The sequence below is a fragment of the Halichoeres trimaculatus genome, unplaced genomic scaffold (genome assembly GCF_033239565.1).
Source record: "Halichoeres trimaculatus isolate MK-OKI-2021-1 unplaced genomic scaffold, fHalTri1.1 fHalTri1_scaffold_11, whole genome shotgun sequence".
Taxonomy (NCBI): Eukaryota; Metazoa; Chordata; class Actinopteri; order Labriformes; family Labridae; genus Halichoeres; species Halichoeres trimaculatus.
In genome coordinates, this window is record NW_027437189.1 from 17,256,526 (window position 1) to 17,279,138 (window position 22,613).

Consider the following 22,613-nt stretch of genomic DNA (forward strand, 5'->3'; position numbering starts at 1 on the left):
GGATTCACATTTTTAACACCAGCTGCTGGTTCTTCACCAATGTAGGGCAATTTGTCCCAGCTCCACTTCCAGTGATTTTCCAGCAGGTGGCGCCTCCCAAGATCTTCTCAGCATGTTTGAACCTCATTTTCATCCCAAAGATCAACACAGGTGTGAAGGTATGAAGATTTTTCCTTTTGTTGTGTTTATGTGATATGATTTCTTGAAAGGTGTTTTTTTAATATGAAATGTGATCAGGACTCGATCTTGTAACCAGTTTTGTGTTCCGATATTTTTGCTAGGAGCTCTAAATTTGTGCATACACTCAGTTCATCTGTGTGCAGACTTTTCCATTTATACTACCTTGGCCATCTATATTGAAGAATCGTTACATATTTAACTCCTGTAATACTTATTTTTCTATGGAGTGGTACCATCTGAAACCTCAGACTAAATATATTTATCCATGGTGACATTATAGAGTCTGAAGCCCTGCACATCAAAAACACATTTATTGACTGCCTTCCTCTTCTAGGTACCCGACATTTGAGGGACACTTACTCAGTATTCCTTTGTAAATTAATTAACTAAAGAAAACAGGCCTTGTGTTGTGTGCAAAAAAAGCTGCTTTGAGCTTGTTGTGCAGACTGGAAATCCCCAAAACACCCCACCTCTAACAGGGCAGACAGGCATTCATAGTTCAGGGTTTAAAGCGGGTCCAGAATCATTCCTCTGTTTCTCTGCAGATATTTGGCTCTGTTGTAATGAAATGAGCATACACCAACCCTGAAGCAGGCTGACTGACTTGTTCAATCCCAGAGGACTCTCTGTTTATTCATTACAGATATGATCAGAGTTTATATGAGCTGTGACAGTCACCCATCAACAAAGATCAGTGCTGGGTTGTTTTCTTTTTATTGGTCTAATCCCAAAGCTGTGCTCAGGTTTCTTTCTCTGGACAAACAATTGTTTTCCATCTAAGCTGTAAATGTGCTGCAGATGAGCTCTGCTCCTTCACAGGTAGAAACACCTGTACTATACTGGTACTTCATAAACATGTTGGTCAAATTTTCTTGGAGGTAGCAAAAAAAGCTATCGGTTTAATTAAATATACCTCCCTTTATATTCTCCCTCTAGTACTTTAACTAAGTCTGTTTGGGTCTTACACCTGAGTTAAAGGTAATCTCTCGTTGGAGCATGTCGTTCTTTTGATGTCCACTGAACTAAATAAAAATGGGCCCAATGCAACTGCAGAACAAGCTCACTATGTGACACGTTAACTACCTCTTAGTCATTTTTTTTTATGACTCCAAAGATCACAGCCAGCCACATTCTCATCAGCACACCTGAGCTGATTGAAGTCACTCAGTTTTGATCATAAATGTCTTGAACAGATCTCATTAGATGTCTGAAGTTACTGATCATGAGCCGCTCATCAACTCAATAGTACTCAAAAAAATCCCAATACTCAGTATTTTTTATCTCTAGATACTGCTGGATAATTTTTCTTGAAAAATAATCATCTCCCTGCTGAGGTTCCCTCTTATCTTTTATTCTTTGTTTATTGGTCTTGGCCCATTTACTTCATGTCAAACTCCTCATCACAATAGGCTGATAAACCACCTCACAGTACCGCTTATGATACCACAGAGGAAACCCTGCAGACCTGGAAAAAGTCAGCCAGCAGTCTCCAAATAATATAGTTTCTTTTTATTCTATACAGGAGGATAACCAACACTTCAACACAAGAATCTGATTAGATTTTAGGACTTTTGTTTGACTTTCTGACTTGGAGCACTCGATCATCTAAATTCAATCAACACTGAATCAGTGAATTTTAACAGTATTATGTTATAGAAAAGTAATACTAAACAGGTTGTCCAAGTCTTCATATCTTGACTGATTATTCCGAATGTAGTGTTGTGTAAAGTCAGAGTGTCACAGGGCTTCATTTAAAGGATAAGTTCGGTTCATACAGCTTTTACATTGTTTATAGAATGAACTGCATTAATCGTCCATAAACTCATGTTTTTCACCAATATTCCATCATGGTCCGCTCCGGGTTAGTCCTCTGCTGCAGTCTGTGTCACTCCAGACAGCGCTGTGTGGCTGTACAGACCTCTGAACTGACGAAGACTTGGTTTACAATTGCCCCTCCGCACGCCGCCTTCCCCTACACAAAGAGCCGCACTGCGCATGCGCAGAGGGGCAATCGTAAACAAAGTCTTCATCAGTTCAGAGGTCAGTACAGCCACACAGCGCTGTCTGGAGTGACACAGACTGCAGCAGAGGACTAACCTGGAGCGGACCATGATGGAATATTGGCGAAAAACACGAGTTTATGGACAATTAATCTAGTTTTAGGAGCGGCGCTGTCTATGCCCCGATGAATCCCATTATACGGACGTCCGCTGCACGATTTTGGATCTAAATATCTCCCGAAGCACTGCTTGAATCAGGAAAACCTTCTGGGTGAGTATTTTGTTCTACTTCATTCTATAAACAATGTAAAAGCTGTAAAAACCAAACTTATCCATTAAGGGAGTTCACTGGGCTGTAACTTTTCTGTTTGCTGATCTCTAAGGATTGGATGAAGATGAGTTACCTGAAAGGTTAATGGTGGCTGGATTCTCTCTACATCAGCCACTAAACCTATAGAACGATAAAGCTTTTCAACCTAAGTTAACACCAAAGTAGCATACTCAAATAAATTGCTCTTTTTGCTTTCAGCTACATCAGATAATAAACATGGTCAACATAAAGATTTTCTGCTTGTATCTGACATGATATGGTAACATTTTAAACCAGCAGTGAGTCTGTTAGTTGTGCCAAGCAAAGCCATGACCAGCAACTGGTGAAGGTGAAGTCATGCATGCATTTATAGGGTATCATTATCTTTATTCCAAAAGCTGCAGTATCTAAACCTGATCATATCTCTGTGTGATCAGTCCTGTTGACACTGATGTGAACTTCATTAATAAAGCTCTAATAAAACTCCAGCTCCATTCAAACTGAAAACACGATACAGAGTCCTGTACTGTCTCACATCTGTATAATGAATTCCTATGTTTGGGTCAAAACCAAAACAATAGTTATTAATCCAACAACTTAATATCATACTTTCACTGTAGTTGTCTTTTTTTTTTCTTCTTTTACAGTTTTTCATTGCAAGCAGATAATCAGTAGAGGCAGCAACTTTGAGGACAAATGTTAAAGGCTTGGCATGGCACAGCTAAGAGGCCTGACTCATACAGGGTTCAACTGAATTGTGGAAAATAAAAGAAGCTTTAATAAACATCTGGCTGTGATATGAGAGTGATTCCCTGAAGTAAATGGACCAAAACAGGCCTGATAATGACCCCCTCATGCTGGGAGCTTTGTACTTCCTCTTTGCTTTGTTCTGACAACCTTTACCAGACTCGACCCAAATGTTCAGGAAAAGTAAGACGTTTATCGGCAGAGAGCTTGCTGTTCAAAGAGAAAAAAAGAGAAGCATTAATATCAAAAGTACACAACAAGACAGAGAAAAGATATTTCTAAGTCATTTACAATAAAAATAGGATTTATTTCTCAACATTTCTCAGAGGTCATTGGCCTCAAATCAAAGTTATTTACACATTTACATGTTTACACACATCAAACTGGCACTTAGATCAGACTGTCTGTAAATACATGCCAGGTATGAACAGCTTATAATAGTCAGACTAGATTCCACTTTTAGCATTGCTCTGAATGGAGCAGCTGCACATGAACAGCTGCAGGTGTGGTGGAGTATTGGTGGAATAGAATTAATGAATACCATTTGTTACCGATACTACCTTTAAAAAAATACCAGGCCGTGATGGCAGCTGCTTGTCCAGCCTCTTCCCCTCCACCAGCAGAATCCACTTTAGCATAAAGAAAAATAGGTGGCGCTAAATAAAAGTATTCTCTTGTACAATGGTGACTGTTCACAAAGAGATTCACTCCAAACAAATAAAATTATTTACAGACTTCTTTTCTTTTTGGTGTGGATTTTTGGATATCCAATCATTCAACTGATTCATGTTCACTCTTTGTGGACTTTCACCTTCATCATAATGTCTTAACATTTAAACAGGACAGTGATTTAACTCTTAGCCTCATATTAACTCAAATTATTCCTTAATAACAAAAAAACGGACTATGGCTTAAGTTTTCTAAGCCCAGTTAAAGGGTACTTTTTAAAATAAAGTAGTGAGGTCGCTGCTGAATTCCTCCATCCCCACAAACATCAAGTCTGTTCTTGTCTGATCCTTACCATGGAGTCAGGCAGGTAAAGGTGTTCAGAGAAGAGCTCAGCCCGCATGGTGGATCAACCATTACCTAGAAGAAACTGTCAACAAGGTTTAGCAGTAACGTGTTAATCCAGAATCACATCAACACATGCACATTCAGCAGTTCTCAGGTAAATTAACTGAAACAGTGTTCATCCAGCCTCAACAGTTCAGTCTGAATATCTGAAAACACAGAGAAGTACTTGACCCTACATTTTGAGAGACGTGCTTGCACTCTCAGCACACTTAGTGCAGAACTCCACCGACACGTGGTTCTTGTCCACGTGCAGACACACACCACCAGATGTCTCTTTCTCCTCCACTTTCACACGCTTCCTCGGTAACGCGTAGTCATGGTCGTTTGAGTTGTGGCCCTGGAAAAGCGAGGAAGATAATTTCATCCCACTCACACCGCTCAGCCTGGACAAGAGCTGGGCTAACATGCTCTCATTGGCCAGTACAGCTCTCAGGTACCTGGTCTCATCTTCCAGCTCCTCCACCCTTTTGGTCAGCTGAGTGTTTTCCTGTTTGAGCCCATTGTTTTCCGTCAACAGGACACCAACCTTCTTCTCCAGGTTGTTGACGTATTCTTTCTTCTTGAGACGATTCATTCTGGCAGCGATAGCATTTTTGTTGATCACACTCCTGGCCTGGTTTTGTCTGTTCTTGAGCTTCGAGTCAGGCTGCACCCTGTCTGGGGAGGAGCCCGTTGACGCCTCAATCCCAGAGTCTGGATCCTTTGAACTGAGCACTCCAAAATCAGCCAATTCAATACCAAAGAGAGGGGACGTTGCATCTTTTTCAAGAGTCCATTTTAAGTCTTCTATTCCAAAAAGGTCATCCAGCTCTATTCCAGCGGTGTCGATATCATCTGCCATAAACCCCTCAGATGGACTCGGCAGCTCTTCATCCGTTTCAACAGCATGTGCCACTTCAATCTCCAGAGACTGCAGCTCTGACCGGCCTCTTCTTCTGGTGATCATTGTGGTTTGGCTGTGAGACTTCTGGGACACTAAAGAAAACAACTTCTGTGTCTTCTTTGTCCTGTGGAGACAGAAAATACACTGTAAGGGTTTTTCTACAGCAGTTAATAAATTAGATCATTAAGAAAAGATTGGTGCTGCAAATGAAAAACCATCTGTATGTCTGTCTTTACTGCATCATAACAGATATGGGAAAAAAACTACTGATTAGAAATAACTGAACAAATAGAGCAGAGCCTCCTTGGTGTGAAATGACAGTCAGGTGACCTGATGCATATTAGGACAATAGGATCATCCTTTAAAATTAAGTAACCTGATAACTGTACCAGAGTTATACTCAATGTTTAAGTTTTTTAAGTTTTTATGTGGAAATTCTACTTTCGTGTTTATATGTTGTGCACCTGCATTCATCATTTACAAAGTTAACTTTCTGGTGTAAGCCTCCATGTTATGTCAGGCCCGTCTGAGTGTATAAGAAACGTTTCTCTAACGTCACAGGCTTCCTGCTTTGGCCAGGCCTGCTAGCAATAGCACCATTTAAATCTCTAATGTGACAGCCCAAAATGAGCCCGCGAATCAAAGATCCAATCTAAAGTTTACGCACAGTGATAAATTTGTCCTGCGAGTGTGTGTGTTTACTTAAGGATGTCTAGAGATATTTCAAACACTAGCCTGACATTAGTATGCTAACAAGGCCTTTGTAGATCCTATTCAGTTAAACATGAAGTTAGACGACACCGGTGGCAAACTGCAACTTTTGAATCCAAATTTATGATTTTCAAACCACTTGGGTACACTATGGTGTAACTTTATCGATTTTAATATTTAGCTAAATAACCCCAACCGGCGGCTATAATAATCGTTACCAGAAGCTAACGCAGCTACCGCGCTAACTACAGTCGTACAAAGCTGGTTTAGGAATGACGCAGCAAAAATTAAAAAGGTTCCCTGGTCGACTTACCGTCCCGATTGGAAAAAAATAACAAATAATTAAAACAAAAAAATGGGCCACAGAAAGCAGGGTCTTTGGTGAAGTTCTGCTGAGTGACTGATATTCCTGTGGCCGCCCACGGACTGTTGCACAAAGACGACAAAGGCGCGTTGAAATGCTGCGTAGAGGAAATCCACAAAAAAAGACGCTTCCGGATTAATTTATCAAAATAAAAGACCCACTTATCTATTTTTTGTTTCGTTTGTTACGAATTGTAACCGCTTTATGTTTCAAATTTCTACTCCAAACGATGTTTCCTAAAACATTTTTTAAATCTCTCTCCAAAAATAGTTCGTTTATCAGTAAGACAACCAGCCCAAACCAAACCGAAACTTATCTCAGAAATCTTGTCTTGTATAAAATGCTCTCTTTAGAATCTATTCGCATACTAATGAATGAAAGCTGTACCAATGTTGTTTGGTACATTTATGAAAATGTTGAAAAAATATATTTCTCCTGAAATCTTTAAACACAGAAGTTAAAAAATGTTTTCAGTTGAAATTTTTTTTATTGAACAAGAGAGCACAAAACAAGGCTTTCTTCACAGAACCACCATGTGCTTGACAAAATATCCTTTAACTCAGAACAGAAACAAACTGACATCCTCAAGAAGACAAAAAACTCACTGCTGTATCAAACACCATCACAATTTATCAATACTTTCTGTCATGACTACAAGAAGTGATTTTTTTATGTGATGATTTTTAACCCTCTACTGGTTTGGTTCCCTTTTGTTTAAGCCACCTGCTGGAAATTCTTTACACACACCATGCAACATGACAGTTTCACAGAAACTTTCAGTTAGAGGCACAGATGACATTGAGATATTTCAAATTATTTAATTTGATTGGATTTTTGCTGTTTTGTCAACATGTCAGGAAGTAGTGAATACACCAGCTCCAAGGTGACATTTCTTAAATGTAAATCAGTACTGTCCTTGCAAGTTTTAATTATCAAAACTAATTTTCTGCTTGATTTTTCAAGAAATGAGAGAAGCAGCGAAGTTGCACTCATCTTAACAGCACATGTCCCAGTACCGTCATACACATGGCCGCTGCTTTGTTGTAATTTTAGAATAAATAAAGATTCCTCAAAAATGCAAATCTCAGTGATAAACTGAAACTAAAAGTCATTCCTGAAACAAGCCAGTGTTTTTTTTTTTTTTTTGCCTCAAAAGAAACTATGCCACTCAGGTTATCCTGCTGCAGACTCTGCTGAAAAGTAACCTAAAACTAAACAAACTTCTGTGTTGCACTTCCTCAGAAACCATCCTGTTCAATGTTATGCATGCCAGTCAGAGTGTTTAAAGCGTTCAAAATTTATTCTCCCTCCTATTGACACTAAGTATTAGACATAAAAAAATCATTTTAAAGAAATACAAAGAGAACATTTATTACTTTCCTCAATTTTTAAGTCTTATTGATTGATGGTGTAACTAAACTTCACAGTTTTGGTGAACAAAAGAAGCATGCTGCAGCTGAAGGCTATTTCACAACTTTATAGGTGAATTTAGAAGAGCTGTAGTCCAGACTTCAGCTTGTTCACATCACTGTGGCTCCACAGGAGACCTTCGACTGTCCTCAGTGGTGCAGAGACTCCGGGCACGCTGTGTGTGGAGCTGTTCTCCAACTCCACTGGCTGGTCAAACACAGTCATTGTGGTGTGATTCTCCACCATGAGACACGAGGGGTCGTCTGACTGTCCGGGAACTTTACCCAGAGGAAAGTTCTTCCACAGAACTTTATCCACACACACCTGCCAAGGAGATCCACGGAGCAGCTTTGCTTTTTCCACAAGAACGTCTGGAAGCTTGTGCTCCTGTGAGGACTCGCTCCTCTCTGGGGCGGCTGTGGAGCGGCTGTGATGCCGTGAATGCTGCAGCTTCTCATGCAGACTCTCCAGAGTGTAGATGGGCTGCTTCTGCTGCAGCGGATGATGCAGCTCTAAGTGAGCAGGCTGAGTGTAGATGGAGCAGAGCTGCACCAGCCTCTGCCGGGTCTCCAGAGGGAGAGGATGCTCCATGTCGTCCAGGATCAGCTGCAGCAGGTGAGGTGTGCTGGTGCAGGGAGCATCCAGACAGGCAGACAGCAGCTGCTGCCACCTCAGGTGGATGCGGTTTACAAATATTCTGTCCTTCATTCTAGCCTTCTTCTGCGTTTTAGTTTCAAAGTGGTACTCAAACTTGTTGCTGTTGCAGAGGATTAATTCTGAGATCCAGGCTGAGATGTAGAAAGCTCTGTGGTTGTTCTGCTCTGTGGTGAGCTGCTTTAGCTCTACAAACAGCTTCTCCAGCAGCAGGTGGATGAAGGACTGGGAGTTGAGCACCTTCAGGAGGGGCAGCCAAAACCTCAGGAAGGTCTGAGGGATTCTGGGCTCAGTGAGACTGTGGCTGTCAGATGAGTCACAGCCTAAGATATCCAGCTGCTCAGGCGTGGGAACCAAGAATCCATCTTCCAACAGCACATCCATCAGCAGCTCACTGGACTCCAGAGCAAATTGTTTGATCTCAGCCAGAATCCAGCTCATGTCAGCCAGGGGGGCAGGCCACATGTTCCCCCTGAGGTCCTCTTTTGATCCCTCCGAGGCCTGAAACTGCTCCTTCTCATAGGATATCAGGAGCTCCCGAGCACTTTTATAAGCCTCCATCTCCCTCTGCCTCTCAATCAGCTCGTCCTCTTGTCGTTTCAGGTCCATTTCTTCATCTTCTCCGTCAGACTGAGAGTCCCAGTCCACATTAGCACCCCCTCCCAGCTGCCTAGACCAGTACTCCTGCTGGAGCCAGTCCAGAACCACCTTACATCCCTTCCTGCACCATTTCAGGGTGGGCAGTTTTCGGTGGGTGAAGTTGTGCCTCAAGTCCACGACCCACTCGGGGATGTTAAGGTTCCCGGCCAGTCTCCTGAGAGGTCGGGCTGTCTTTCCCTGCTGCTTCTCCGTGATCAGATTCACAAACCGGACCAGGGCCGCACCATACAACAGAACCAGATCATCACCGTCCAGCTGTCCGGACCGGTCCAGGACCTGACAACGGACCAGGTCCCCGGTGCACTCCACCGCCACCGGGGTGCTGTTAGCATATCGGGCCTTCCAGGCCGAGATCCTCTGCAGGGCGTACCTCTGGAGTGCAGGGTCTTTGGAGTACAGGTACTCCAGAACCTGGTCCCACTCAGCTTTGTTCACCCAGGCCACCACATGGCGCTTCTTCTCCGAGCCCTTCTTTTTCATCCCGACGAGCAGTATAGGTCCGGTTACAGACAAATACACATACCGTCCTTAAGAGCAGAAACAGTCCCTCCTGTTGTCATACAGAGTCCTGGGTCTGATCTTAAACCCCCCTGTTTTGGGGTTAATGTGATTTTTTTTACGAACTACAAGAATCTCACAAACGGCTGGAAATTACGTTGTTTTAAGACTTCTTCTGTGGTTTGTGCTTGTACTGTGCCCATCAAAGAGCGGCAGAAAGGCCTGTAAGCGAGCTGGCGCCCCCCAACGGACTAGGTCGTGTAGCTTTTTAAAAACATTTACCTCCGCCATGGAGGTTATGTGAACAACATAACTCAAAAAGTGACAAACGGATCTTCAAGAAATTTTCAAAACAGGATAAGGAGGAAGTGATTAATTTTTGGAGGTGATTAGGATCACCGTCTCGTTCAAGGATTTTTAAAGGATTCTTTGTGAGATAGGGCCGTTTCACCATGTGTAGCTATTAATACTCGGATTGCTTTGCAGAACAATAGAAGACAAGTTCACCATCATTTCTGACAGATGTAAAAGTATGATCCAGATCCTGGCAATATTCTGGATGCCAAGATCCACAATATGAAATATGTACTGGTCATTATAACACTGTCAGGTCTGACAGAGTTTAAAATTATAATGACCAGCTAGTCTGAGTGTAGTATAGTCTGGGTGCTGGTTGGGTTTGTACGATGATTTATAAATCATCGTACAAACCCAACTAGCACCAAATTCGGCACACTGTCTGCTGGAAGGGAGTCTAACATTAAAGTAGGACTAAAGTGTTGAGTGAAAATCACAATATGCTTGGAGGCGGTCTGTGGTCTCTGATTGCTTTTATAGTGGTTATATACTCAGTCCTGCATGTAGGAAAAGAAAACGAAATAACAGAAATGAGACAAACTAAATTCAACACAAGTTGTACAAATGTATAGGACAGAAAATAAATACATAAAACAAACAACAACATCAAAAAATCAACAAGTCTGCCAGCTCATAGAAATGATCTGTTATTATTATTATTATGTTAAACCATAATCACACATCATAACCAGATTAATTGGTTAACCTTAGCAAAACAGAAATAAAGAGAAAGATAATAACAAGAATAAAGGAAGGGTAGGGGGAAAGGACAATGGTAAAATTATTCAAAGAAAAGCTGATAAAATAAAGTGTATAAGATTCAACAGGTAGGTTAAAATAACAATGACTCCATTTAGATTTGGACAACGATTATATACCATATCTTAACAAAATACCTGTTTTTCTTGAATTTATTTTGGGAAAAATGAGACAGCAGAAAATGTGATTTTACAGGATCCGATATCTGATTTGGAAAGAAGATAGTTTATACAAATCTGAAGGAGTGAAAGTATGCTGGAATACTGTAGAAATTTTACAGCAGAGTTCTGGACTTGTGTGTATTGAATTTATAACTTATTATTGTTATACAGCTCTTTAGATATTTTTATTTTATTCTTGTTATAGTTCTTGTAATAATAATAATAATAATAATCATAATAATAATAATAATAATAATAATAATAATAATGATAATAATAATAATAATAATAATAATAATAATAATAATAATAATAATAATAATAATTATTATTATTATTATTATTAAATATTATTAAATATTATTTATAATATTTTAGTTGTAGTAGTATTACTGTAACTTGTGTATTAATATAACTTATTTATTTATTCATTTATATATTTATTTTGTTTCCTGAAAAAGTGGGATACGCGCTCTGTGTTCAGGTCCACACTTCATACCAGCAGGTGGCGAAAATGTAACAATAAGCAGTTTTTCAACCACAAGTCAACACCGTAGGATATGAAGAAGAAATACCACAGAAGAAGAAGGAACAGTTTGGTAAATGGCGGTAGCTGCGAGAGAAGAAGAGCTCGCACGAAATGTTTACGCAAACCTACAGGTGAGAGAAGTTTTCTGGTAACGAACAGTTTTGTGGTATGTTTCCTCCCCGAGGGCTCAACCCTCTGTCTTGTATATTAATGATTTCAAATAGAAGACACGTTAAAATTCACCATGTACAAACCTTATCAGATATCAGAGGGATGATAAGTTGTATACAAACAGGTATCATTAGAATAACATTAGATTGAATTTATTTGAATGATCAGTATTGCTGTTTTGGGTATCAAACAAAACCCGGGATGCATGATTAAGGCTATGAGGGTGAAAATAAAACATCTCTTAAAAGAGAATTTTAGTCATTTTTCTTGCCTGTTTCATTCATCCCGACCCTGTTTTGTGTGTGAAGACGGTATCGTGCCCCCTGGTAGAGGGTCTGTTCCTGCAGGAGGCAGACAGCATGTTGCAGCTGCTGTGTTCTCCTTCTCAGCACCGCACAGACATTCTGGCCTGGATCTGCAGCAGGTAGAAAGAAACACTGAGAAAATAACAAAAGTAACATGCATTACAATTATTTGATGCCTCATGTGATAACTTTACAGTGTGAACCCAAACTTTGGGAATTCCAAGGCGAGGTCAGTGAGAGCAAAAGATCCAGAGGTTCTGACTAAAGGTACCAGTTTACAGGAGGACTTTTATGCACAGTGAATGTTAATGTAGAATAATATGAGTGTTGCTATTATTTTTCATCTGTTGAGACTGAAATAACATGTTCCTCTGCTGTGATGTGTTTCTGTTTGAGCAGATATGGCTTTGCTAGGGCAGGAGCTGATGCTATGCAGAGCAGACGACCTGGACCTAATCAGGGTGAGGAATCACTGAAGAGGAGAGTAAATGGAACGTTTACATATGATAAAATGTTCTTTCATTGTTTCATGTGTTTATCTTCTCCCTTCAGGGGGATGCTCAACCTCATAGGCAGCTTCAGTTTCTGGAGCAGCTTTTGACTTTTGTCCCCAGAGGCACAAAGTCTGCAGGGCAGCTAATGGACGCAGAAAATCTTCTGAATGAGCTCTTCACTACAGAGAATCTGCCTCTTCTTGCAGAGATGCTCGAACCCTCATTTAACCCCTGGCCCTCACACATAAAGTACAGATTTTCTACTTAGTATTTTCGTCTCCAAATGAAAATCTAGATGTGTGGACCTGTTTGTTTGTCCAGCAGCAGCAGTGTGTTTATATCTGTCTGTATGTTCCCTTCTTACCTCACAGGACTTCACGAAAGAACAACAAGTCATCCTCTAAAGTAAGCAGAGAAGAAGCTGCTAATGTAGCTGCCCTCTTACAGCAGGCTGAGTCAGCCCTGGAGCAGTTAAAGTCAGAGGTTAGAAGTGAAAGTGATCTGTGATCAGTGCAGCATTAAGGAGTCTTTAATATTTACAATATAAATGAAAAGAAATTAGTTAAACAGCATGAACACACTCCTGGTTTAATTCCAAACACTCATCTATTTTCCATGTTCTCCTCAGTGTGACTTCCTGAGTGATGATGCTCAGAGTCCTGGCTCCTTTTCTCCAAGTTCTCTCCGAGTAGCAGCATGTGACCTCCAGCAGCTGATGTCCACCTTCAGCCATGTTTATGAGTCAGACCTGAGGTCATACTGCAGCAGAGACCCTCCAGCCTTCAGCTCAGAGACACATGTCTTCCAGAGAGTCCACCAGCTCCTGCTGGCCCTTATCACGGTCTGCAAACACGCACATGTAGAGAATCTGTCATCATGCACCAGGATCCATATACACATCTAGTCATTACACAAGTGGGACCACTAGTCTTAATGTACTTCTATGGAATGGCCCAGTTGGTCAGAGGATTAGCTGCATGCACGACAGTAAATAATAGGCCATTTAACCAATTGCACCAAGGAAGCAAGGTAGGTGTAGAACACTCCTGTAAAACCCCTGTCCAACAAATTTGAATGCCTACTATGCAAAAACAGCAATTAACATGGTGAGTGGTAACTGACTGAGAGATCAGCAAGAAAACACAGTTTTTCAGTGGAGGAAATGGACATCCATACTGAATGAGCAAACAGCTGTTATTGGCTAGTCGGTTGTCAAAAATAAACAAAGAAAGAACATTCGGCTAAAGATCTTGAACAGAGTAAATGCATGTGATACTTCCAAGTGCACAGCAGAAGACCTCAAAAATACAATAAGCAATGTAAAAGTTACTTAACGGAACAAGCGCCACAGGAACGCCCCAACAACTCAATACGCAACCCTACAAGCATTTGCTTGATGAACCTCAACATTTCACCTCACACATCCTGGAAGGACCCAGACACATAACGGCAATAAGCCAAGCAAACTTGCAAAACTGAAGACAGTGAGCCTTGCTGGTTTGATACTGACATTTTTTTTTTACCGATTTTTAGTAATGGTCTGATTTCATCATAAATGGCTGGATGTGCTTGTGGGCCCAGAACTGTAGGATGTATCACACAATAGCTGACTTTTTGTGTTTTTCAGGAGCTTGAAATGATCAGAGAAGTATCAGCAGCTTCAGTGTCAGTGAAAGAGGAAGTGAACCAGCTGCAGAAACAGCCTCGATACTGGAGCCAAGGAGAGAAACACACGTTAGGTTTGTGAAAATCTGATACTGTCTCTTACACAGACACACACACACACATATACACAGAGTGAAATTCTCCTCTCCTGCTTGAGACACAATTTTAATGCCTTGCATTAATGACCTTGTGTGTATGAGCTTAAGTTTGATCCCCTTTGTTTTTGTTTTCTTCTCTTTTATCTCAGAGCACCAGCTGGAAGAGCTTAACCGACAGATTAAAAACTTCTCCACTCTGCTTCATACCTGAGGGTAATCCTGACATCATCAGAGTTTAGTCTGTGTGAGCTGGGCTCCAGAAGTCCATGATGCTGGAGAATGCTCTGTGCTCTTCAGTTTCATCACGGTTCAGCAGTAACTCACCGTCACACAGAGAAACTCAGACTGATACAGGTTATTTGAACCTATCTGAATGGTTCCGTTTTCCCTCAGCCTGAATTGATATTGTCCTTTGCATTATTAAGTTAAAAAGTGCACTTTGTTTTTACTAAATAAATGTTTTGCTCTTCAATTGATTATTGTCAGGTGTGGCTTTTGTCTCTTCTGTAAATTATAATCTTTAGAGGTAAATAAACCAATGGTTTTTAAATTCAGGACCCTTTTCCTGTCATGCCAACACTGAGATACAGTTTAGACTGCATCATTAGATCACTGATGGGATGAAGAAGATGCTGATTGAACTAAACACTACAGCTAAGACAACATACAAGTAAGGTTTTATGCCTTTTGGTATTAAAACTTGTTAATTCAACAGACGAGTCATTCTGATGAAGACCAGAGGAACTGACATTTTATTATTGAATTAAGATTTGAAATCTCTTATATAACCTCCACTGCAGCAGCAGAGATAAAGATATTTTAGTTTAACAAAAAAAGAACCATTTCAGGCAGACTCAGTGTAACAAATCTGCTTTAATTGATTAAATTATAACACCAGTTTCTATTTGAGGCAGAAAATTAAGTAAATAACAACAGACTGGTACTGACGATATATTTACTGTCCCAGGTTTTCATACAGGTATGTACAAACATCAACATGACTCAGAACCAGGAGAGAAATGTTCAGGTTGGAGTCAGTCGGTCCTCATATAAATTCTCTGAATCAGGGTCTGGACTCCTGGAGGAAGTGTGTCTCAGAAAGACGGTGAGTCCAATTAGTCCACTTGTGAGGACAGTCCTCAGGTGCTCAGTCAGAATCCTTTACCAGCCAACCACTGCTTCAGCTCCACATCAAAGTGACCTTTGACCTTCAGGGTCATGGTGACCTCGTTCACCTGGGTGGGCAGGTCTTTACCTGTCACCTCCTTCAGGAACTGCTTCACGTCCTTCTCCAGGGCCCAGATGTCCCCCTCCACTTTCCGGATCAGCGTGGTCTTCCGGGTGCTCTGGGTCAGGTCTGTGTAGACCGGGATGTTGTGCATGCGGGATCGGCGGATCATGTAGGGCAGAGAGGGCGGTGAGTCCGCCGGAGGGGTCCATCCAGAAGGGGTAGGACCGGCGTGTGGAGGCGGAGCGGGGACCCGTGTTGGTGGGATGAGCCGCTCCACGAAATGGTACTCTTCTGTGGACTCTATGATCCCCGTCTGTGATCCCGTCGGAGCCGCGCTGCAGAAACCCCGAAGCCCCGATAAAGAGGGGAAAGGTCTAAGGTTTAGGACTCCGAGCAAAGACCTGCGGAGACCAGAGGGCCGGAGCGTGATGGAAGCCGCCATGTTGAAAATACATGTGACGTAACTGACCGGAAACACACAATCACTTCCGGTAAGATTTTCTTTTTTTTTTTTTTTTAAATTGAAACAATTCCTTTTACAGAGTATTGAACAAACAGCTTTACAGTTACAAACAAACAAACAAAAAACAATAGAGTATAAGATAAAGGTACACATATAACTAAGATATGAAGAAATTGAGAGACAAATTAGGTTAACAAAATAATTAATCAAATTGAAGGACAGTAGAAAGAAAAAGAAAACAGAAAGAGAAGAAAAAAAAAAGAAAACCTTATAAGAGTACAGTGATATGAAGGCACAATGAGGGGTGAGATATGCCAAGAGATATTACATTGGATTTATGTTTTTTGCAGAGAGCAATTGATTCAAAATTTGGTGTGTTTTATAAGCTTTTTTGTAAGTAGTCAGTCCAGACATAGAATCAGCTAAATATTTCAGCTCATTGCGATAGAGATGAATGTTTGGAATAAACTTTTACACTCTGGCTTTGTGAATATGAAATTTTCCAAGAATAAAACAAAGTTTTATAGCACCGTCAATTTTGAATTGTGAATCAGATTCATAATGTAGAAACAGAACCATTTCTTCTGTAATAGGTATCAATCTATTAAAACAATGATAAATCAACAAGGAGACTTCAACCCAAAATGTATGAGCATGAGGACAGTTGTATAAAAAGTGTTGTAAAGATTCATCTCCAATATTGCAAAAAGAGCATAATGAAGAGAAATTTTCTTTGAATTTACTCAAGAAAGTATTGCAGGGGTAAAATTTGTGCAATACTTTTCATTTGAATTTCTTTCACTTTATTAGGAATGAGAAATTTATTAGGCTCTGATGACCAGATAATTTCTGATGAAACATTGGGGAATGAGAGTCTCCATGTGGATGATGATTTGGGTAATAAACTATGTTCTGAGGTCATTGTTCTTCTCATATGGCAATTGTTACACAAACGATCACAAAGGTTTTTTCCACCTTTAATAAGTTTAGGAAGTATTCCAGTCAGAGGACTATTAATCAAAGCACTCTGAATTAAATGTAGTAGCTTTGGAGAGATACTTTTTGTAACACATTTAAATTCTCTTCAAGAAACAGTTACGCCTTTGTGATGGATAAAGTCTTCATATGAATAGAAGTTGCCTTCAACAGTGAGCATATCCAGAACAAAGATGATACCATTATCAATCCATTCTTTAATGAACAAAGATTTATTCCTAGATAAAACATGCTGATTGTTCCATAGAAAGCACGTGTAAGGGGAAAAATTATGTTTAAAAGCAGACATCCAAGCCTGAAGAGTTTGCTTGTGAAAGTAGGAGAATTTCACTGGTAAACTGTTACATTTATAATTACAGGATAATAAAAAATGAAGGCCACCACACTTATCAAATAACAAGTTTGGAATGTAATACCATTGACAGTTGGTAACATTTTCATCATCAGCGCACATTATCAATATTTCTATATATTTTAAATTTATTTTACTCATTTTATATCAACCACACTTTCTAGTAAAATTGATATTATTTTTTGTTATTAACAAAAAAGAAACAAACAAACAAAAATTAAATTAAATAATCAAATAAACAAGCCACCCAAAAATATAACTGACACAACAACGTAGAAACTTGCAGGTTTATAAAAAAAAAAAAGTATTCATATTTACTGTCATGATAGGGATCAATTTAAGACCCAGACACAACACGCAACAACACATACTTGGGTGTTTCAGTGATCTAAAGCCTATGAGGAGCATTTCTGCTCCTTATCAGAGATATTTTGCATGAAAATGAAGTTTATTTGGGGACAAGAGTGAACAAATATTTGCAAATTGTGTATTTGATTTATTATTTTACATAAATAACAGCTTCTTGAGGCAGAAAAAAAGGCAAACTGTTTAATTTGCTTCAGTTCCATCAGCATGAACACACCTGGAGCCTCCAGCTGCACACCTGAGTGGAATGCATCTGATACGTTACCAGAATTTCTGCAGAGCTTTGCCTGCTGTGGCATGAAAAATATCTGCTGCGCTGCTCTATGCTGGAATTAAAAAAAAAAGATGAACTACGACAAACGGTCGTATCTTTCATCAGCTGTCACTTTGTTCTTTTTTTAAAAATGAGAACCAAATATTTGACAGTTTTCAGTTTCAGATAATGAAATGCAGTGCATTTGAAACCTGTGGTTATAAATCCATCTCATCTTAATAAGGCGTTAACCCGCCTCACCCTGGTTCTTGGACCTGTTTATATCTTTTGGTAGTGCACAAAGACCTGCTGTTCCAAAAAAGAAACCACCTCTTGCAGGACAATCTGTCTGTCACAAAGTTGGTGCTTTTTGAGATATTACTAGATTTTCAAAAAGCTAAGCTGCTTGATTTGAATGTAGGAAATAACTGGTGACCACAGAGTGTAATCAGGACCAGAGAGAAGTCATTAAATTTGCCTGTGAGGTTTGTTTTTTGTGTTTCCCCCCTGAGCGTACAGCCTAACTATGTCTGCATGCATCTATGGATCTGCATGTTTCTTGCACTGATCAAACTAAATACTTCTGACAGAGATCTTCAGGTTTCAGATCTGTAAGAGGCTGGATGGAACATTGTTAAAGATATGGAGCAGACAGAGCTTTTTATTATTCATAATAAAGAAGTGAAACTTTTAATCATTACCAGAGAGGTGAAAACTGAAGCAGCTCTGAGCTGAACTTGTGTCATGGGAGGGTCTGTGTAGTCTGTGAAACCAGAGGAGTTGTCAGGCTTGTTCGTCTTGTCCACTCCCTCTATTCTCTACTTCTTTCCCTGTCTCTCTCTCTTCCTCTCTGTAAAAACAGCTCAGAGCCTGAAGCTCCCACAGCTCGCGTTAATCCCATCCGCAACAGAAGTACAGTTTCCTGACGAAGGCAGCATGGACCCTGAGTGCAGACTGAACGGAGAGGGGTTAAATCTGAATAAACTGGGAGACATTGAGGTGAGAAACACACAGACATATTCTTCTGTTCTTTTTTTTTACTTTCTTTCTGTCTTTCTTTGCTTGTCTCTCTGAGAAAACTAGATGACTTAGGCAGGAAACTCTTGATAAAGTAGAGGACTTAAATTATGATGAGGCCTCCTCGCTGCTTTGGACAGTTTCTATTCAGTTATTTCTGTTCCGATTAGAAAACATCAGCTTCAGTCAGGACTGGGACAGATACGTGTCAAATATTTAGGATTATACTGCACTCTTAGGAAAAAGTGCTCCACCTTCTTTTAGTTTGTCAAATAAACTGACAAATAAGTCTCAGTTTAATAAGTTTTAAGTTTTAATCTTCCCTCAGAAAGGTGTTCCAGCTAGGGATGACTTTAATCTGTCTTAGTGTCTGTGTCAAGGGAATTATTTTTGGTCTTCCACTTGTGTCATTTCCAGATTTTGGGTGGACTTTGAGGCCAGAGTACTTAGTTTAACATACACAGGCAGGTGTAGTGAGGTGTATACAGTGATGTTTTGCTGCTATGGTGCTGTTTTCACCATCAAATGAATCCTCTGATGCATGTTGATCAGACAGTTCTACCATCAATGTTGGATAGCATCACAATGTGATTCCAGATCTGAACACCACAGGCACACCCCCTAAAGCTGACAGATGAAGATATTCATGTTTTGCTTTGGCCTGGAGTTAATCAATACATGGGACATTACAGTACAAAGAGAATGACAAGCATGCTTGAATTAGTCAACAGTAAACTGAATTTTGAGGAGCGTTCCAGTCTCGTATTGTAAAAGTAGAACAGCTTTAGGTGCTGTAGTGACCCTCCCCTTACATGTGTCTGCCAGTTTGAACCAGTTGGACCAAACTTTGAACTTTTACTCCTCATTTTGTTTTGATAACTTTTTGCAGCCACAGAAATTATTCAATAATCTTGACCCTCTCGGAGATCCTGACCCCTAGACTGTGAACCCCTACTCGAGGGTCTGTGATCCCAGCGGGGTCAGGAGCTGGTGACCTTTGTGTTTCTGTGTGTATGGAGCTGAATGAAGCTCTGTGACTCAAGCAGACTCTCACTCAGGTGTTACATGTGGTCTACCTGAGAGAAAAAAACAAACAGTCACATTTTCCTGTAGGAGCTAAGAGAGGACAGTTACTGTTCTCTTCCTGCTCACCTACCTTCTCCTCTTCATCATGTGTTGCCTGCAGTGTGTCTGAGAGAGGGAAAAAAAGAGACCTGCAGCATGTCCTGTCATGTCTCTTCCCTCTCTCTCACCCAGCTGAGTCATCACCTGTCTCTGTTTCTTTCACAGCCACACCTGCAAACACCTCTGTGTGTGCAGAGAAACAGGGTGATACATGCACAGAGGAATGAGATCTGTTACATAATACCAATCCATTCTGATTATAACTTAAACCACTATTCCCTGACTCACCTCACCTGTCCCCTCCCTTCCTCTCACAGGCAGTGACCTCCCCCTCAGGTAAACGGTATCGACCCATCAACATTAACCACTACGCCACCAAGAAGAGTGCGGCTCAGAGCATGCTGGACGTGGCTCTGCTGATGGCCAACTCTTCCCAGCTGAAGACCGTGCTGTACGTGGGGCCTAACTACCGCTTCTACATCCCCCTGATCGTCCTGCTGTCTCTGTCCATCACTCTGCAGGTCATCGTGGGGCTGCTGCTCGTCTTCATAGGCAAGATACTCTACATCCACACCTCCGCTTTTTCTCACTCCTTATTTCTCCTTGAATACTTTTTACTACTCCAATTTATATTCAAAGCAAGCAATTGCCATGCAGCTTAACCAGGCTTTGGGACAAATTCAGTTTCACTTACAGCTGTAAGAGATTCACGGATGCTGCCAGGGGTTTATTTCCTCAAGGAGCAATATCAGTCAGGGCTCACCACTACATTTTTGCTAATGCAAATTATAAAAATGGTCTATTTTGAGGTTCCAGAAAAAAAAACATAAATGCAAAACAGTTGTATTCATGCAACTAAACTAAAATGTTATTCCTGACAAATTGAACAGAAAACCCCTCAGAAAAGAGGACATATCAAAGGTCACAGTGGCAGTTTCCTGTCTGTCCCAGCAGGTGTCCCCTCTCCTCCCCTCTGCCTGCTCTGTGTGACTCTAAATGAGCCATATCTGACCAAATGAACACCATGCCGAATTGAACAAGACTGTAACCTAGAGATTGAGACCACACACTCATGAAGAAAGTGTTTATGGAGAGAGTTTAAATCAGCTGAGCGGGAGTAGCTCATACAATCAGTCTGATGTTATAACCAGAGGAGTCGCCCCCTGCTGGACATCTTCAGCAGCTAGTTAGCTTAGCGTACTCTTCACCCATAGCTTCTGATGCATTAAAACAATAATAATTTAAAAAAAGGTTTTATCTTTATGCTTGTGTTGTTGTTCACTTGTGTACGTCACAAAGACAAGGACAAATCAATAAAGTCTGTTTCACAACCACAGGAGCTTTAACTCTTTTATTTACAAACAGCCGCCCAACCCGTTCCTCAGGCAGATTCCTCTCTTTATAAGAAGCTTTGTGAAACTTCCTGTTATAGTCACGGCAAACATTCAGCTCCACCTCCCTGAGATTTATTATAATGAATAGATACATAGTTCAATATTTCTCCCTATCTACAGGATAAATGCATCTGCACAGTTATAAAAAGAAAACAGTTTTAGATCCATTCTCTTAACCCCCGCAGATTCTTTTGTTATTACATAAAGTTATAGTAACCTATGTCTCTGTAATGGGTCCATCGTCAGTTTCCATCGACAGAAAAACCCCTGCTCTCTCATCATCAGTTGGTCTAAGCTTGTGTGTTCTTCTGTGTGTGTGTGTGTCAGCAGTGAAGTACGATCTGAACGATGTAAGGAAACACGCAAAGCTGAACAGGATGAACAATGTCGCCACAGTCTTTGTCTTCTTTACCGTCCTCATCAACATCTTCATCACAGCACTGGGGTTTGAGGGGCATGCTCTCAGGTCAGAGTACAAACACACAAACACCCACACACACACCCACACACACACACACACACACACACACACACACACACACACACACACACACACACACACACACACACACACACACACACACACACACACACACACACACACACACACACACACACACACACACACACTGGCTTCTGTCTCATGTTATCCCTGTCTGTTTGCAGGTCTGCAGGAACCCCTGAGCTGTCCATAGCAGATCCAAACAATCCAGACGTTCGTCTTCATCTGCCCCTCGAGCTGAACATGACGGGTCAGCTGTAAACCAGGACCTGGACCAGAATCATGTTCTGGTTCTGAAATAATTTAAAGACTTGAAATCTAGAGGTCTGCAATGCCCTGTTTGTGGTATGATGAGGATTCACCAGCTGGGACAAATCTTTAGTTCCTGACAGAGACAATTTGTGGAACCAGAATAATCTCAGGACCAGATCAAACCTCTTCTTCAGAGACCAGCTCAGATCACAGCCTTTACAGAATCACCTCAGTCTGAGCTTAAAACTTCTGTTTGACCTCTGACCTTTGCAGACAAAGACTACTGTGCAGCCACTTCCACTTAAACCCTGTAAATATATCTGTTTTATAACAACCATGTTCTTATTTGTATAATTTACTTTTTTATTGTTTTTTTTCTTAATAAACTGACTCTCTCACGTCAAGTGTGAAATAGTTCTCTCAGGTGTTTTATGGCTTTAGTTCATTCAGCACAGCTTCATCATGTGATATGATAGTTTGACATTTTACACCTAAATGCTCCCTGGATCACATTAGTCTGGTTTTGCTCTCTCATGTGAGTTGGATCTTGAGACGAAGCGGAAAGTGGAGACACATGATGCACAACTCTTAATGTATTTAGTGGCCAAACACTTTCTCCCTCAGTGTTTAAG

General features: G+C 40.7%; 5 protein-coding genes across 7 annotated transcripts; 2 read left to right on the forward strand and 3 right to left on the reverse strand.

Moving 5' to 3' along the window:
• Positions 1–2,283: 2,283 nt before the first annotated feature.
• On the reverse strand, positions 2,284–6,385 carry crebzf (CREB/ATF bZIP transcription factor). 2 transcript variants are annotated; one of them, XR_012599192.1, is made up of 4 exons: positions 6,219–6,385; positions 4,488–5,318; positions 4,259–4,333; positions 2,285–3,866 (listed from the first exon to the last, which is right to left on the reverse strand). XR_012599192.1 is itself a non-coding variant. In XM_074680588.1 (3 exons), the coding sequence occupies exons 2-3, from the start codon at positions 5,255–5,257 to the stop codon at positions 4,324–4,326; spliced, it is 780 nt and encodes a 259-aa protein (XP_074536689.1). In that variant the 5' UTR covers positions 5,258–5,318; positions 6,219–6,385; the 3' UTR covers positions 2,284–4,323. The 2 variants fall into 2 exon arrangements, 1 of the variants encoding a protein (XP_074536689.1); XM_074680588.1 differs by having other exon boundaries at positions 2,284–4,333.
• Positions 6,386–6,789: 404 nt separating this feature from the next.
• las1l (LAS1 like ribosome biogenesis factor) lies at positions 6,790–9,693 on the reverse strand. The gene has a single exon (XM_074681817.1). It carries the CDS (start codon positions 9,471–9,473, stop codon positions 7,758–7,760), a length of 1,716 nt encoding a protein of 571 aa, XP_074537918.1. The 5' UTR covers positions 9,474–9,693; the 3' UTR covers positions 6,790–7,757.
• Positions 9,694–11,275: 1,582 nt separating this feature from the next.
• haus7 (HAUS augmin-like complex, subunit 7) lies at positions 11,276–14,502 on the forward strand. The gene is made up of 9 exons (XM_074681818.1): positions 11,276–11,428; positions 11,777–11,892; positions 11,970–12,040; positions 12,173–12,234; positions 12,326–12,516; positions 12,639–12,750; positions 12,896–13,108; positions 13,895–14,006; positions 14,180–14,502. The coding sequence occupies exons 1-9, from the start codon at positions 11,372–11,374 to the stop codon at positions 14,239–14,241; spliced, it is 996 nt and encodes a 331-aa protein (XP_074537919.1). The 5' UTR covers positions 11,276–11,371; the 3' UTR covers positions 14,242–14,502.
• A 388-nt stretch (positions 14,503–14,890) lies between these two features.
• Positions 14,891–15,743, reverse strand: mrpl49 (mitochondrial ribosomal protein L49). The gene has a single exon (XM_074681709.1). The coding sequence runs from the start codon at positions 15,701–15,703 to the stop codon at positions 15,182–15,184; it is 522 nt and encodes a 173-aa protein (XP_074537810.1). The 5' UTR covers positions 15,704–15,743; the 3' UTR covers positions 14,891–15,181.
• LOC141799465 (ninjurin-1) lies at positions 15,616–22,334 on the forward strand. 2 transcript variants are annotated; one of them, XM_074681707.1, is made up of 5 exons: positions 15,616–15,752; positions 18,554–18,690; positions 20,151–20,385; positions 21,558–21,693; positions 21,894–22,334. In XM_074681707.1, the coding sequence occupies exons 2-5, from the start codon at positions 18,628–18,630 to the stop codon at positions 21,988–21,990; spliced, it is 531 nt and encodes a 176-aa protein (XP_074537808.1). In that variant the 5' UTR covers positions 15,616–15,752; positions 18,554–18,627; the 3' UTR covers positions 21,991–22,334. The 2 variants fall into 2 exon arrangements, with proteins under 2 accessions (XP_074537808.1, XP_074537809.1); XM_074681708.1 differs by having other exon boundaries at positions 21,902–21,979.
• Positions 22,335–22,613: the final 279 nt, after the last annotated feature.